The sequence below is a fragment of the Marmota monax genome, unplaced genomic scaffold (assembly GCF_021218885.2).
Source record: "Marmota monax isolate L192 unplaced genomic scaffold, Marmota_monax_Labrador192_F-V1.1 WCK01_AAM20220418_F8-fsc00308, whole genome shotgun sequence".
NCBI lineage: Eukaryota > Metazoa > Chordata > Mammalia > Rodentia > Sciuridae > Marmota > Marmota monax.
Window position 1 is genome coordinate 647,610 of NW_026692997.1, and position 15,802 is coordinate 663,411.

Sequence of the window (15,802 nt, forward strand, 5' to 3'; positions counted from 1 at the left end):
TTGTGATATTTAAGTCCAGTTGAAGGCTGGGAGTTTAGCTCAGTGGTGGAGCGCTTGCCTAGCAGGTACAGTGCCCTGGGTTCAATCCCTAGTACCATAAAATTTAAAAAATAAATGAAATTGAACAAAACTAGATGTATAAATTGAATTGGAACTAGATAGATGGATTGATGGATTTGCTGTGACAGCATTGAAAATTTTTACACATTTTTTTCAATTTTGTGTTTTGTATTAGTTTCTCTTAACTATATAAATATATATTTTATACATATGTATGTGTGTATATATGTGTATATATGTATATGTGTGTATATGTATATATACATATATATGAGAGAAGAGCAGAACAGCCCACATTGATTGCTCTTTTGGGTGTGATATACTCTTATTTAATTACCAGAACATCCTGGTGGGACAGATTATCTTATTAATGGTTTGAAAACCAACTAAGAAGTTTTTCAGTTATTTACCATGAACATATAGTAAGAATGTTAAAGGGCAGAGATATGATACAAAACCTTCTGCTTAATTATTCTATGCACATATTTTTAGCATAAAATGTGTCTGCATGGCTTGTTATTTTTCCTTCCATAATATATTTTAAATAATTTCCATTTAATCAAACATCTTTCTGTTACATGCTTTTATTTATGTATTTGTTTACTGATACTTGTGACTGAACACTAGGGTTATTTATCATTGATCTACATCTTCAGGCATTTTATTTTTTATTTTAAAACAAGGCATTGCTAAACTATCTGTTACATTCTTTTAAGTGGCTTCATAGGATTCCATTATGTGGATAATCTGTATTTTATTTAACCAATCTCAGCCATTGCAACCCATTTTAATATTTTGTCATTAGAAATAGTGCTTTGATGACAACATCATATCTTTACATACAAGTGTCCTCTCTTTGTAAATTCTTATAAGTGGAATTGCTGATCTTCTGTAATTGAATGTGAATGCATGAGAGGCACATTCATAATGCCTTTATTATTTTATACTACTCCCTGTAATAGAATTTACGATCAATGGATTGTACATGAACTCTGAATATTGGTCCAGGTATTATCTATCATACATGCACATACACCTGTTTTGCAAATGGACATCTTTTTTAAACTAAACTCATCCCTCAAATAATTTTGCCTGTTTTACTTATATGTCAGGATATTAAGAGGTTTAAATTTTATATATATATATATACACATATATACAGGGAAATTATATATATGTATATATATATGGAAATTATATATATATGGAAAAAAGACAGTATGTCTTCATGACTTTAGAATCAAGTTAGCTAAGTACCCAATACTTTTCATTGATAAATACGTATGCTTCTTATATGTGAAACTGCATCTTGTGGTATCAAAAACTGATCAAAAACTCAAACTTTTGAAGGGATGATGAAAATAATATCTTTATATAATGTCATTAAAATGCCTCTGACTAGACACAGTCAGAAAATACAGACTTTTTGCCAAAATTAGTGCTTAAATAAGTGTTTCAAGAGTTACTGTTATGTGTTTGATATTGTATTGAAACCACGATCGTGTTTCCTTACTTTGAACTCAATTTCTCATAATCATTATGCTTTAAATGAGTGACTTTAAAGTTTGAAAATAACTTGGATCAGTATTAAATGGAAAGTTAATAGAGTCATAGAGTGCCCCCCCACCCCATTTGGTTATTTTGAATTTAGATGACTCATTAAGGCCACATAGAAAGTTCAAAAATAATGCTGTGATCTAAGAACAATTTGGAAATATAGAATTTCTAACACATTGGACTTCTCTTTTCAGGTGGAACTTTTCCGGAAGATTTTTCAGTATTATTTACAGTAAAACCCAAAAAAGGAATTCAGTCTTTCCTCTTATCTATATATAATGAGCATGGTATTCAGCAAATTGGTGTTGAGGTTGGGAGATCCCCTGTTTTTCTGTTTGAAGACCACACTGGAAAACCTGCTCCAGAAGATTATCCCCTCTTCAGAACTGTTAACATTGCTGATGGGAAGTAAGTAGCCAGTGACCAAATGTGTTAGCTATGCTGAAAACAATACTTTCACTTAATCATTCAACAAATATTTATGAAGTGTGATACAGTTTTTTCTAGGGTCTGGGAATGAAAAAACGAAACAATGAAATGCCTACCTTGCATAATTTATCTTGCAGTCTAGGCAGGCAAAATATTTAGAAATACACTAGTAAAGATTATATAGGTATAAGTGTGACAGAAAAATAATGCAGAGGAAGGGGAAAGACAGTGGGCAGAACAATTGTAAAAAGTAATGTCAGGGAAATCTCTGTAGGAATGGAACATGTCAAGGAGGTGAGGGACATGCCATGCTGAGAATCACAAGCATTCTATTCTAGGAGAATCGAGGAGAAGTTTTCTGACTATAAAAATGTATGAGAGAAAGGAAATAATGGAGAAGGGCTTCAAAATGAAGTGTTAATTTATTTTTTTCTAACAGTATTTAGAAAAGCCAATGCAAAGCCTCTGATTCCAATGTGTGCCCCATTTGTTCCAACATGGAGGAAACCAACATGGTAGGAGCAGAGTGGGATGGTGAGCGTGGAAAAATTCTTGGGAAGCCAGATGGCATAACACATCCTAGGAGGCTGCAAACTCTGTTCTCAGTGAGATAGGAAGTCAGTGGAGCATCTTAAGTAGGGAATGATCTAATTTGACTTATTATTTTTTTTTACAAGTAATAGTAATATGTGATCATAGACGCCTTATCTAATAATGGATATATGTCCATACTGTTCTAAGCACTTAATACATAGCTAAATTATTTAATTATTCACAATCACTTTAAGAAGATAATGTTAATAAATATTACAGATAAGGGGACCAAGTCACAGAAAGTTTATTTGATTTGTCTAAAGTCATAAAGTTGGAAAGTGGCAGAGGTAGCTTTGGGATTTAGGTAGTCAGGCTCAAGCTACAGTCTTCTGAAACTCTGCTGAATTCTGTGTTGTAATGATTGCCTTTTGCTTAGGGAGCCACTAAACACAAACAAATGTGCATTAAATTTTACTACACATTTAATTGCTGTATTTAAACCCCTAAAATGGCTTTATCAGATGTAGAACTTTTGGCTATAGACAGAAGGAAACAGAAGTGCAGGTGGAAAAAAAATTCATATACATTGTGTCTTTGTCAGGACCCCAGAGAAACCTCCAACTCTCAGTGCCAGAAAAAAATAGACTTTCACAAGTAATTTAAATTGTTATCCTATAGAAAAGTAAAATATTATATCACATTATGTTTCTATTTTTGACCAAGGTAAAATTTAATTCATATTTAGTATTTGTGGAAGACATTTTGAATTCATTTTATTATTCAAACATTGTTTTACTTTATCTTGCTTACCCTCATTAGGATGCCTTCTTAATTAAAAAAAATAATTTATCATGACCAGCGTTCTATTTGAAAACAATAGGCAGTGCTTAATTTGAATAAGTTATTAAAATAAAACATGGGAAATGCTCAATAAACATTTTTATTCATTATCAAACAGAGCAATAGTTATATTTACATGTATCACAGTAGTAAACCATTACTGACAATATGTTGAGTGAAATAAACACCTTTCATTCATATATTCATTCAATCACAATTTATTAAGTGCTTACCACGTGCCGGCACTGTATTATTCATTTGATACTGTTAAAATGTGACATATTTGTTGAACCCAACTAGCATTACAATTTCAATGCAAAAATTATTGGTATTTAAGCACACTTCGATTTGTTAAACTACATTTCTCACGATGATAGGCTATTCGATCTGTAAGTATTTATCCACCACTTGACTAGACATCTACAGGGCACAGGTGAGGCCATGAATAGCCCATGTGAAGTCTCTCCACACCTGAAGCTTAAATTCTAATAGAAAAGATCAACAACAGAAGAGGCAAAAATGCACGAAGTGCTGATAGTTCTATGAATGAAAATAAATCCAAGAAATAGATGTATTTAGTGTACTCTTTTAGACTGGGCAGTCTTTTTGATGATGTTGTATTGAGCAAAGTTCAGGGAGCAGGAATTGCCTTGAGGGCATGTGGAGGAAGAGGTTCTTGCAAAGTGAAGAACACTGGGGAGCAGTGGGAAGGAGGCAGGAAGGCAGTGTGTGAATGGGACCCAGGGAGTCAGAGTGTGAAAAGTCAGACATGAGATCAGAGAGGGCCTGGACACCCTGTTACAGGAGTACTTGATAGCTTATTTAGTAAGATGGAGACTTGATCTGTCTCATATTCTAAAAGGTTGCTGTGGTTGCAAAAGAGTGGAAACAGCAACCAGTTGGGAAGCCACGTGAAAGAGGTGACAGCTTGGACTAAGTTGAGAGACACTGGATTTTGTTTATACTTTGAATATAAGAATCGAGGAGAAGTTTTCTGACTATAAAAATGTATGAGAGAAAGGAAATAATGGAGAAGGGCTTCAAAATGAAGTGTTAATTTATTTTTTTCTAACAGTATTTTGAATATTACGTGACACTGTGATTTTGATGTCTCATTATTATCTCAGCTTAAATTAATTCAACAAAAATGCCATTTAGAGTTCCAATCAGCTTTTCACAGTTGAAGTCTTTTTTTGTTTTCTGCTAATGAAAAGCACATACCTATGACAGTAGGAATGGTTTAAGTTAAGACACAGGCAGCTTGGCATGAAGTATGTGTAAATTTTACTCTCACTGTATTAAGTGGCTCCTTATATAAATCTGCTCAATTCAAACCAAGCAGATGCCTATGCTAGTTGAATGTGCTAGTGGAAAGACCAAAGATTAAGTGTATATGGAAATATACTTGGTCCTCATCAGCAGCCATGCCAAGTATCAAGAAACAGACATTTTAGGAAGGCTCCCTACATCTTTTTGGGTAATTTATTTTATGGATCTAGTCCTAGACACTTCTGGAATATTAATCTATCCCTTTTTTATTTGAGAAAAAAAATAAAATATAAAACCAGAGTGGCTTGCAGAATCCAAGTGAGCTTCACTTAGTGGTTTATGTTAACACCAGATATTGTTAATAAACTCTTCTTTTCACAATATTGCTAAGATACATATGTTTCCAAAGGGCTGGTTATGTCTCCCCCTCTAAGCCTGTCATCACCATCCTGAATTAGCTGGAGCAGTAGCTGCAGAATGAATTGAGACTCTCCCTGTAAGCAGGCATTGACTGCTTTCTTTTAGTGTTCCCACTTCCTGCCAAGAGTGGGAAGAAGGAGAGATACTGTGTCTCAGGCTTGGATCCTACCCACAGTAGTGATCTATAACTGTCTTGAAATTAAAGTGGGAAAAGAAATTGAAAGCACTTAAAATAAATGGGAATAAAGACAGTGCAGTGCATTGTGTTTTACAGTTCGAACGTTGAGTTTCTCCAGATGGAGCAGTCATTCAGTCAGAAGGTCCTTTTTTGTTTGTTGGTTGGTTTGATTTTTTTTTTTGTAGGTGGAAAGCATTTTCTTTGGAAGAAAGCATTTGTGTACATAGAAACTACTGCATCTACCCTGTCCCTTCCTAATCTCTATCAAATACCTTCATCAGGATGCAGTGAGATTATGCTTTTGTTGCTGTGACATAAAGTGAAGCAGAGAATGGGCATGTCCTTATCAGCACGGACAGATAACCCTGCTGTGCATTTTAGGCTGCTAGTGTTTTTTTTTTTTTTTTTTTTTGAGTACCTAGCACTATGCTGAGTAAGTAGTAAGTTGTCACCAGCTAAACAATTGATTCCTAAGCTTACATTTTAAGCCATTTCAGCTCACTTTTGTAATTTAAAATATACTGTATGTGAATAATGCATTGGCAGCCAATGTTGTTGAAGCTTACAAAAGAATTACCTGGCTTTTTTTTTTTTTTCAGGTGGCATCGGGTAGCAATCAGTGTGGAAAAGAAAACTGTGACAATGATTGTTGACTGTAAGAAGAAAACCACAAAACCACTTGATAGAAGTGAGAGATCAATTGTTGATACCAATGGAATCACGGTTTTTGGAACAAGGATTTTGGATGAAGAAGTTTTTGAGGTAAAAATAAACTTTTAAGCTGAATATTATTAAAGCAGATGAACTAGGTTAATAACAGTAACAATCAATATCTGTTATGAAGCAAAGTTGAAAACTGTAAAGAGTGACCTACTTTCTAACCCTGTGGGTGTAGCAGTGATGTTTTGTATTGTTTATTAAGAGAATGACCAGACAATGGTGACTGAAGTGGCTGGGGAAACTTTACAGAGATTGGTTGATTTGAACACAGGCACACTATTCCCCTGGGAGGGACAAATGGCTCTACTCTTAGTACTTTGTATTATTTTCTTTGGAGAAAAGAACATTTTCTTCTCTTCCTTCTCTGGAAGATTAATTTCGAGAAATGTACAAGTCTCTATTCTGACTTGCTTTGTTCTTTGTGAGTATTTCCAAGGTAAAGTAAAGATCATATTGCAAAAAGATGAACTTTTAAGCTTTTAAATCATAATTTTAAAAATAATATGAAGGTCATGGGAAGCAATCTCTTTCAATTTTATTTCACTAATTATGATAATCACATTCTTTCCTTTAATTCTTCAATCATAATTTGTGCTTTTGTTTTTAGTCATTTTTTAACAGAACAAACAGATCTCAATCTCCTGACCTCATAAAGAGAAGCATGCACTCCTGACACATTATTCATTACTTTCATGATTGTTTTAACATAATTTCTGAGTCAGTTAATTTTCAGAGTGAAACAGAGTAAAACTGTGCAATATAATATAGATTGAGCCATGTTTCCTATGGGAGATTTGCTGTATTCTGTTGATGTGTCAAAAAAAAATATATATATATATATATATACACACACATATATATGCACATACGTATGTGTACACACACATCTATACATACAGTGTATATTTGCATTGAAAATACAGTGTAAATTAGAGTATTAGCTAGACTATCATATTCTTGTAATTATATACATAACTATGGTCTGAGGTTAAACATAAATAACACTCATGACATTTTCAAATTATTTATTTAGAATATAATATTTTTTCTGATGTTTTTCACTTGTGTGTATTTAAGTCTTTGACTCTACATAAAATATTTTAATCTGTGATATGTCTGGATTAAATGATAAACTGATTCTGGTAATATATATTGGTAATGTAGACCCAGGTCATTCAATGTAATTCATCGATTGCACACAATATGATAAAGAACTATTTATTAAGCAAATGAATATTATAAACAATTAGTATAATTTCCAGTCTTTCAGAGTCTTATTTTAGAATTAGACTATCTATAAACATTAGTTTCGAAGGCATAATGCATATTTTAACCCCAAGAACCTTATTTTCCAGGATCATAAATGAATAATATAGGATGTCATCCCCTGGCCCCTGCCCTTTTTTCTCTTTCTCTATCTCTTCCTCATTTAAATTTATAATACCATATACCACATTTTACATCCTAGAGTAACTCCAACCATTTATCTAGAGGAGCTATTAAAACATTAAGAAAAATAATTCTGAAGAAATTGTTTAATGGAACATCTAGTGAATTGACAATGTGTGGTGAAAAGTACATTTATTAAGCTGCTTCACATTTTGGAGTTTTATGAAACTCTTATGAAGCTTTAAATAGAACATTTATTTGCTACAAAGCGTGAGTCAGTTTTTTAATGTGTAAATGAAGAGAGCACCTTTCACTATCAGATTATCCTCTACCATCTTTGATCAGATAAATAGGGAAACTTTATTTTTACTTAATAAACTGTTTGAAATGCTTTAGAGCAAAAATTTTTTAATTAGCTGAAATTTTATATTTGTCTAATTCACATATCCAGTCATCATATGTTAAATTAAGGTCTTATTTACTAAATTGTATTACTGTATGGCTATATAAAATTTCTAAACCAATATAGTTTCTTTCCATTTAAAAATAGAGCATGAAGAGAAAAAATGATTCAAACACATAGACTTTTAAATTTGAATCAAATTCTCACAGCTTTTGTGAAATTAGCTCATCCTATCAGAATATAATGTTAATATATGCTGGTGTAAAAATTTTCTCAAAAAATTTTACTGTCATTTTGTTTTTTTTTTCATACACATATCAACTTTCAGATCTCTGTAAGTGAATTTGTAGAAGTAAACTAAAAATGAAAGCAGACAGAATGACACCATATATATATATATATATATCATTTTAGTGTTTGATAAACAGTAGTGATGATGAAGATGTTCTGATAACATCAATGATTCATTAGCCTGAAAACTAGAAATGTCACTTTTTCAAAAATACAGTAATTTGTATTTAGATTAAGATTTGTTTAATGTATTTAATTTCACATATATGCCACCCTACACTTCTCTAATGGAACTTTCATCCCCCAAAATACTAAACATGGCTATATTTACATTGCAGTCTGATGACATAAGAATTCATCAGTAAACAGATAGAAGCAGAATTGAAAATTTTAATTTTGACAAGAACAATTTACATGAAAATGCCAAGATGACTATATAGACCCATAAGTCATATTATATAATTTTAGCATATCAGAGTGAGTATATATGATTTGATTCTGGAATGAGAAAGATTTGATTTTGAATGCCATCATCCAGCTTAATTTTCACTTTTCTCTATGTAATTAATTTATATATGTTTGAATCTCTCATTCTTTACGTGAGAAATATAATAGAATCTCCTTTATTAGGATCATGTAAAGTGCTTAAGATATTAATATGAATTTATGTACCTACATTCATAGGTAACACATAAGCAGTTACATGTATTAACTATGTATTAAGGTATAGTTTTCTTCTTATTACTTTTTAAATTAATTTCTAGCTATGGTGTTTCAAATATATTTGTATGCATTTTATATCGGTAACCAACAGTGACCCATGTTTAAGTCAAAACTCTTAGTGTACCCTTTCCTGGGTTATTGCTAGTTTACAAAGTACATTATAAAGATTGGATAAATCTGTCCCCTAAACAGACATAGCTGAGTACAGGCCTTTATAAGTGGAAGATGGTCTGAGTGGGTGCACACATTTATGTAAGCACAAAGTGTCCAACCTATACTGATCAGAACTCTTGGTTTTTCCATTTTGACAATATGCTGCAAAGATGTAAGGAAAAATAAAAAGAAGAACCACATTGCTTGTGTTTATTATAAATAAGATCATTTTTGAAGACTTTTAAACAGGAAAATTGCCAAATAACAAGATATAGCCATTAGAACTCAAGTTTTCATAGCATCTGTTATGGTTTGGATGTGATGTGTCCCCAGAAAGCTCATGTGTGAGACAATGCAAGGTTCAAAGGAGAAATGATTGAATTATAACCCTGGCCCAGTCAGTTAATTGATCCCTGATGGGATTAACCCAGCAGTAAAGAGGCAGGTGGGGTGTGCTTGCTGGAGGAAGTGGTTCATTGTGGGCGTGGCTTTGAGAGTGGAGACTCCCTATTTTTGTTTCTGATCAACACACGACTTCTTCCCTCCACCACACTCTTCCGCCATAATGTCCTGCATCATCTTGAATCCTGAGGAATGGAGCCAGCCTCTTGTGGACTAAGATCTCTAACACTGTAAGACCTCAAATAAACTCTCTTTCCCATAAAACTGCTCTGGTTGGATCTTCTAATCACAGCAGAGAAAAGCTGACTAAATCAGCATCATAAATTTTAGTCTTTAATTTTTTAGAAGTATTGAGAATCATAGCTGATTATTACAAGTCTTTTATATTTTTAACTAACATTTATCTGCCTTGGGGAGATTCATTCATTGAAACAATTAGTGAAATATGATGACAATTAGATGGGAAAAGCTTCTTGATGAAAATTTTGCGTTTATCCTTACTCAGAAAATATTTTTAAATTCAGTGTTTTTTGTTTGTTTGTTTGTTTGTTTTGTGTGTGTGTAGAAATCCATGCAGAGAAGTAACAATATATACAAGCTATGCTTTCTTTTTCTTTTCTTTCTATTTAAATTCCTGGGATTGAATCCAGGGCTTCTCCCATGGTAGGCAAGTGCTATGCCACTGAGCTTTACACTCAGCCCTCAGCCCTGCAAAACTATGCTATTTTGGTAGTTCTGCAAGACCTGAACAATAAATAATGATAATGAGTAGGTGAATCCTACCTTATATACTAATAGCCATTCCAAATATTCCATTAAATTCTTATCAGATTAAGCTGGGCCTAAGTAACCCACACTTGTAATCCCAATGGCTCCAGAGGCTGAGGCAGAAGGATCACGAGTTCAAAGTCAGCCTCAGCAACTTAGTCCCTAAGAAACTCAGTGAGACCCTGTCTCTAAATAAAATGTAAAAAAGGGCTGAGGATGTTGCTTGCTTAGTGGTTAAGTGCCCCTGGGTTCAATCCCTGATACCAAAAAAAGAAAGTTCTTATAAAATTAAGAGTTTTATTATTGACTTATGATGTCTTTTTCTCTTTTACTGTGTATATTTTCCAGTGGTACACATTTTAAAAATTGTAAGACAGTAGATATGGATGGAACTATGTGGTAGGATGGAGGGAATTTTCCAGTATTCACTTTTGCCAGTTTGAATGTATGTATATTCATGGCCCTTGAGAATTTTGTATATTATCTTATTTACATAGTGTTTTCAACTTGCTAAAAACCTTTAAAATTTTGAGTCTATATGAATGAGGGATATTGGTCAATGATTCTTTGTATTTTTAATATCTGTCAAAATCTGATATTAGAATTATGCTGTTCTCATGTACTGAGCTGGACAGTAGTCTTTCCATATCTATTTTATGAAAACTTCTGTGTATAACTGATATTATTTCTTTCTCCAATGTTGTATAAAAGGCCCTAGTGAAGCTGGGCATGGTGATGCACACCTTGAATCCCAGTAGCTCAAGGTGGGTTGAGGCAGGAGGATTCTAAGTTCAAAGCCAGCTTCAGCTAATTAATAAGGCCTTAGGCAATTTATTGAGACCCTGAGTCAAAATAAAAAATAGTGACTTAGTAGTTAAGCATCCCTGGGTTCAAACCCTGGTATCAAAAAACAAATAAAATGAATAAAACAAAACAAAACAAAACAAAAAAACAAAAAGCACCAGTGAAAAATATCAGCCTGAGGTTTCTTTTCAAAGTTATTTTTTTAAATTGCTTGCCATGGTGGCACATACCTGAAATCACAGTGACTCAGGAGGCTGATGCAGGAAGATCAAAAGTTCTAGGTCAATATGAGGAATTTAATGAGACCCTGTCTCAAAAAATAAAAAGGACTGTTGCTCAGTGGTAAAGTGGCCATGGGTTGAATGCCCAGTACCAGAAGTATAAACATTAAAAAAATAAAATAAAAATAAAAATTTTCCTAAAAAGGTATTTTAACATACTCAATTTCCTTAGTAAATATATTGTGTTGATATTTTTAACAGATCACTTTTAGGCTTACTTGATTCTTGACTATTTCTTATATTTAACTTTATTTCTACATATAATTTGGAAACAGAAAATTTCTAGATTCTTAAAGTAGAAGATCAGTATTTTAAGAATCATTTCTTCCCACTACATGAATTTTAAATTGTACATTATTTTTTCTAAGTGAACCTATTGGCATTAGCCTGTTGGATATTCTTGTTTTTGATCCCCTTTGCTAATTTCTTCCTTTTAGATTGATGTGAAGAGACTAATAACTTTTAAAATACATTAAGAATTGCATTAAATGTTGATTTCTTATTGGTATGGCTTGATATAGGTCTATAATTTTTGTATTCTCTTTGCTTTCTGATCCTTTGTACATCACCTACTTCCTCCAATTTTTTTTTGTTTGTTTTTGGTGATGGGGAGATTGTTTGAATACTTTTTAATGTTGTATAGTATTTTATAGTTGGATTACTTTGCTAATTTTTAATTTGTGGTGAGTTTAAGAATTCCAAAATGTATACTGGTATTTTATGATCTATTTTTTATTTTATGCCATGTTATATGTAATGAGAAAACCTTCCTTCCAGTCTTCTTCTACACTGATCTTTATAGTACATTTGTTGTATGTATTAGATCTACATACATTGAAAATATCACAAAATGTTATAATTTTCACTTTAAATAGTCATTAGTATTTTAAAGTTCTTAAGTGAAAAATTTCATATTTATCATTTCTGTTAATCTTTCTTTATTTTTATTTTTTTTATTTTTTATTTTTGGAACTGGGGATTAAACTCAGGGGCTCTCAACACTGAGCCACATCTCCAGACCTATTTTATATTTTATTTAGAGACAGTGTCTTACTGAGTTCTTAATGCCTCTCCATTGCTGAGGCTGGCTTTGAACTTATGATCCTCTTTTCGTGGCTTCTGGAGCTGCTGGGATTACAGGCATGCACTATAACGCCTGGCTTAATCTTTTATTTTTTAAGGTCCAAATATATTCTCTTAGTTTTCCTGGGTATGAGATATTGTTTCTCCATTCATTACAGAAGGGTGTTTTCACTGGCAATAGAATTCTGCATGGACCGTCTATTATTTTAATATTGTAAAAAAGTTCCACATGCTTCTGACCTCTATGCTTTTGCATACTAAATCCACATTCAATTCATTGTTCTCATACACCATTTTTAGCTGTTATCAAGATTTTTCTTTATATTTGCATTTTAAAGGTTTGGTTATAATTAACTGAGAATGAGTTTGTTTGAATTTATTATTGTGGAGGGTATAAAGAATATCTTAAATATGTAAATTAATGATTTTCAACAAATTTAGGAAATTTTTGGCCAATTTTTAAAGAGTTTCTACTTTACTATGAAGTATTCCATTTTATCTCGTCAACCCCTTGGAGAAGAATTACCAGCTATTTAAAAATTTTTGAGAATTTCATCTAGTTTCTAGTTCATCTCAGAGTTGGCATCTGTGTATTGTCTTTGCTGCGTGGTATTATCTTTGTACCTTTCTCAATGATAAGTCCATTGTATTCATTGTGGATCTTTTCCTGGACTTTCTGATCTCCATTGATGCCTTTATGGTTCTCTTACTAATAAAGGCATGGTTCTCTTACCAATACTATACTGTAGCCATGAATGTAACATTATAGTAAATATTGAAGTCAGGTAGCTCTCTTCATTCAATATTGTGACTTATTTGACTATTCTAGATCTTTTTCCTCTAAAAAGTTAGAATCAGTTTGTCAAGATCTACAAAATAATATTTCGGTAGATTAATTAGGATTGTGTTGAATATTTAGATAGAATTGAGGATAACTGACATATTGAATATTGATTCAATATTAATATTGAATATTGATTCCTATTAATGAACTTGGAATTAATTATTATATTATTATATATTATTATATAATTATATTATTAATTAATAATATTAATACTGACATATTGAATATTGATTCCTATTAATGAACTTGGAATACTTCTTCAGATATTTTCTTTCATATCTTATCAATTTTATAGTTTTCCTCATATAAGTCATATTTTTTTTGTTGAAGTCATACATGCATAGTTCAGTTATTTCAGTGCTAACAAGGGAGATATTGAGTTTAAAATTTCAGTTGCCAATTTTTCATTGTTTTTAGGAAAGTGATTGGCTTTTGTATATAAAATTTGTATATTACTTCAACCATACAGTAATCTCTTCTTAGCAATTTGTTTTTGTTTTTTAAATCCTTTTGGGTTTTCTACATGGATGATTATATCATCTACAAATAGTTAAATTCTTTCCCAGTTTACATATATTTTATTTCATTTTCTTTACTTACTGCATTAGCTAGGATTTACAGTATGATTTTGGAAATTGAGAGGAAATGCTTGTCTTGTTTCTGATCTTAGTGGGAAAGTTTTGAGTCTCTCATTATTAAATATGATGTTAACAATAATATTTTTGATTGATGTTCTTTTTGAAGTTGAGGAAGTTACCCTGTTTCTGTTTTCCTGAAGACTTTTATGGTGAATGCCTATTGGATTTTGCTAAATGGTTTCTTCAATGTATTGATAAGATTATTTGGTTTTTCTTCTTTAGCTCTTTGATATTATTATGTTAATTGATGTGCAGTTGTTAAATCAGCCTTTTATACTTGGTGTAAATCCCTCTTGGTCATGATACATAATTATTTCCATACATTATATTTTTTATTGTAATATTCTCTTATGGATTTTGGCATTTATTTTTAGGAGAGATATTGGTCTCTGGTTTTCTTTTTTCTTTTCTTTTGAGGGTTATCTTGGATTGAATTTAGGGGCACTTGACCACTGAGCCACATCCCCAGCCCTATTTTGTATGTTTTTAGGGACAGGGTCTCCCTGAGTTGCTTAGCACCTTGCTTTTTGCTGAGCCTGATTTTGAACTTGTGATCATCCTGCCTCAGCCTCCCAAACCAATGGCATTACAGGAGTGTGCCACCAGACCTGGCATCTGGTTTACTTTTAATGTCTTTATCTGGTTTTAATATTGAAGTAATGCAATTTCACAGAATGAGTTAAGAAATATTACTTTTATGACTATAAAGCCTTAATTTAAAAAGTACATTTCTTTTATCTCTTTATTCTGAAAGAAATTATAGAGAAATAGCTCACTTTACTCTCAAAATGTATGTATAATTCATTAGTGAACTTGTCCTGTTATTGTACTTGCTCTTTTGGAAAATTACTATTTTTTTATTCAATTTCTTCATTGCATGTAGGTCTATTCATATCTTCTATTTCTTCCTGTGGGAGTTTTTACAGATTGTGCCTTTCAAGGAACTAGTCCGTTTCATCTAGCATGTCAAATTTGGGGCATAGAGTTCTAAAATATTTTTTATTATTCATTTAATGTCCAATCAACCTATGGTAAGTTTCCATCTTCCATTTCAGATAATAGTAATTTGTATTCTCTTTCGTTTTTCTTAGATATTCTGACTCAGGTCTTGTCAATTTATTGATATTTTCAAAGAACAAACTGTTGTTTTTAATGACATTCTATATTGATTGTTCTGTTTTCTATTTAATTACTTCTACTCAAGTTTAATTATTACTTCTACTCAAGTTTAATTATTTCTTTTATTCTGCTTACTTTGTTTTATTAAATATTTATTTTTTAGTTGGACACAATACCTTTATTTTTATGTGGTGCTGAGGATTGTATGCAGGTTCTTGAATGTGCTAGTGGAGCGCTCTACCGCTGAGCCACAAACCCAGGATTTAACTTTCTCTGCTCTTCTTTTTTTAGTTTGTTAAGGTGAAAGTTTAGATGACTGATTTTTATATTATTTCTATTTTCTAATGTGTACATTCAATGTTATAAATTTCCCTTTAAGATAAATTTCATTGTCTTTTCCATTTTGTTTTATCTTAAATTTTCTCAGAAGATTTCTTGCTTGACCTGTGTTTAGAAATGTGATTTTTAATATCCTGTTTTGAGAATTTACAGCTATATTTCTGTTACTATTTTCTTGTTTAATTCCTTTGTTCTCTGGTAGATATTGAGTGATTTATATTATTGATTACTCAGCAAATATTGCTGTGACAAATATCTGAGGTAATTAACTTATAAGGATAAATGTTTATTTTGGCTCATGGTTTTAGACGTTGAAGTCCATGGTTTTTTAGCCCCATTGCTTTAGGCCTGTGACAAGGTAATATATCATGGAGTTGGGAGCATGTGGTAGAGGAATCTGCTTACTGCATCATGGTTGGGAAGCAAAAGTAGAGAGTAAAAGGAGCCAGGGTCTTAATATTTTCTTCATGTCCTTCCATTAAGCTACACCTCTTAAGGTGATGATCAGAACTTTTGCACCTGGCCTTTGAAGGTTATTTATGATACAAAATGTAA

At 32.0% G+C, this 15,802-nt stretch overlaps 1 protein-coding gene across 4 annotated transcripts in view; it reads left to right on the top strand.

Annotated features, from left to right (window-relative positions):
- Positions 1 to 15,802, top strand: part of Col11a1 (collagen type XI alpha 1 chain) — a 209,247-nt gene that overhangs the window by 26,245 nt on the left and 167,200 nt on the right. For all 4 annotated transcript variants that reach the window (XM_058582061.1, XM_046452674.2, XM_058582064.1 and 1 more), the window contains 2 exons: positions 1,812 to 2,025; positions 5,887 to 6,049. In XM_058582061.1, coding sequence (XP_058438044.1) covers positions 1,812 to 2,025; positions 5,887 to 6,049 — 377 coding nt within the window. The remainder of the gene's footprint in view (positions 1 to 1,811; positions 2,026 to 5,886; positions 6,050 to 15,802) is intronic.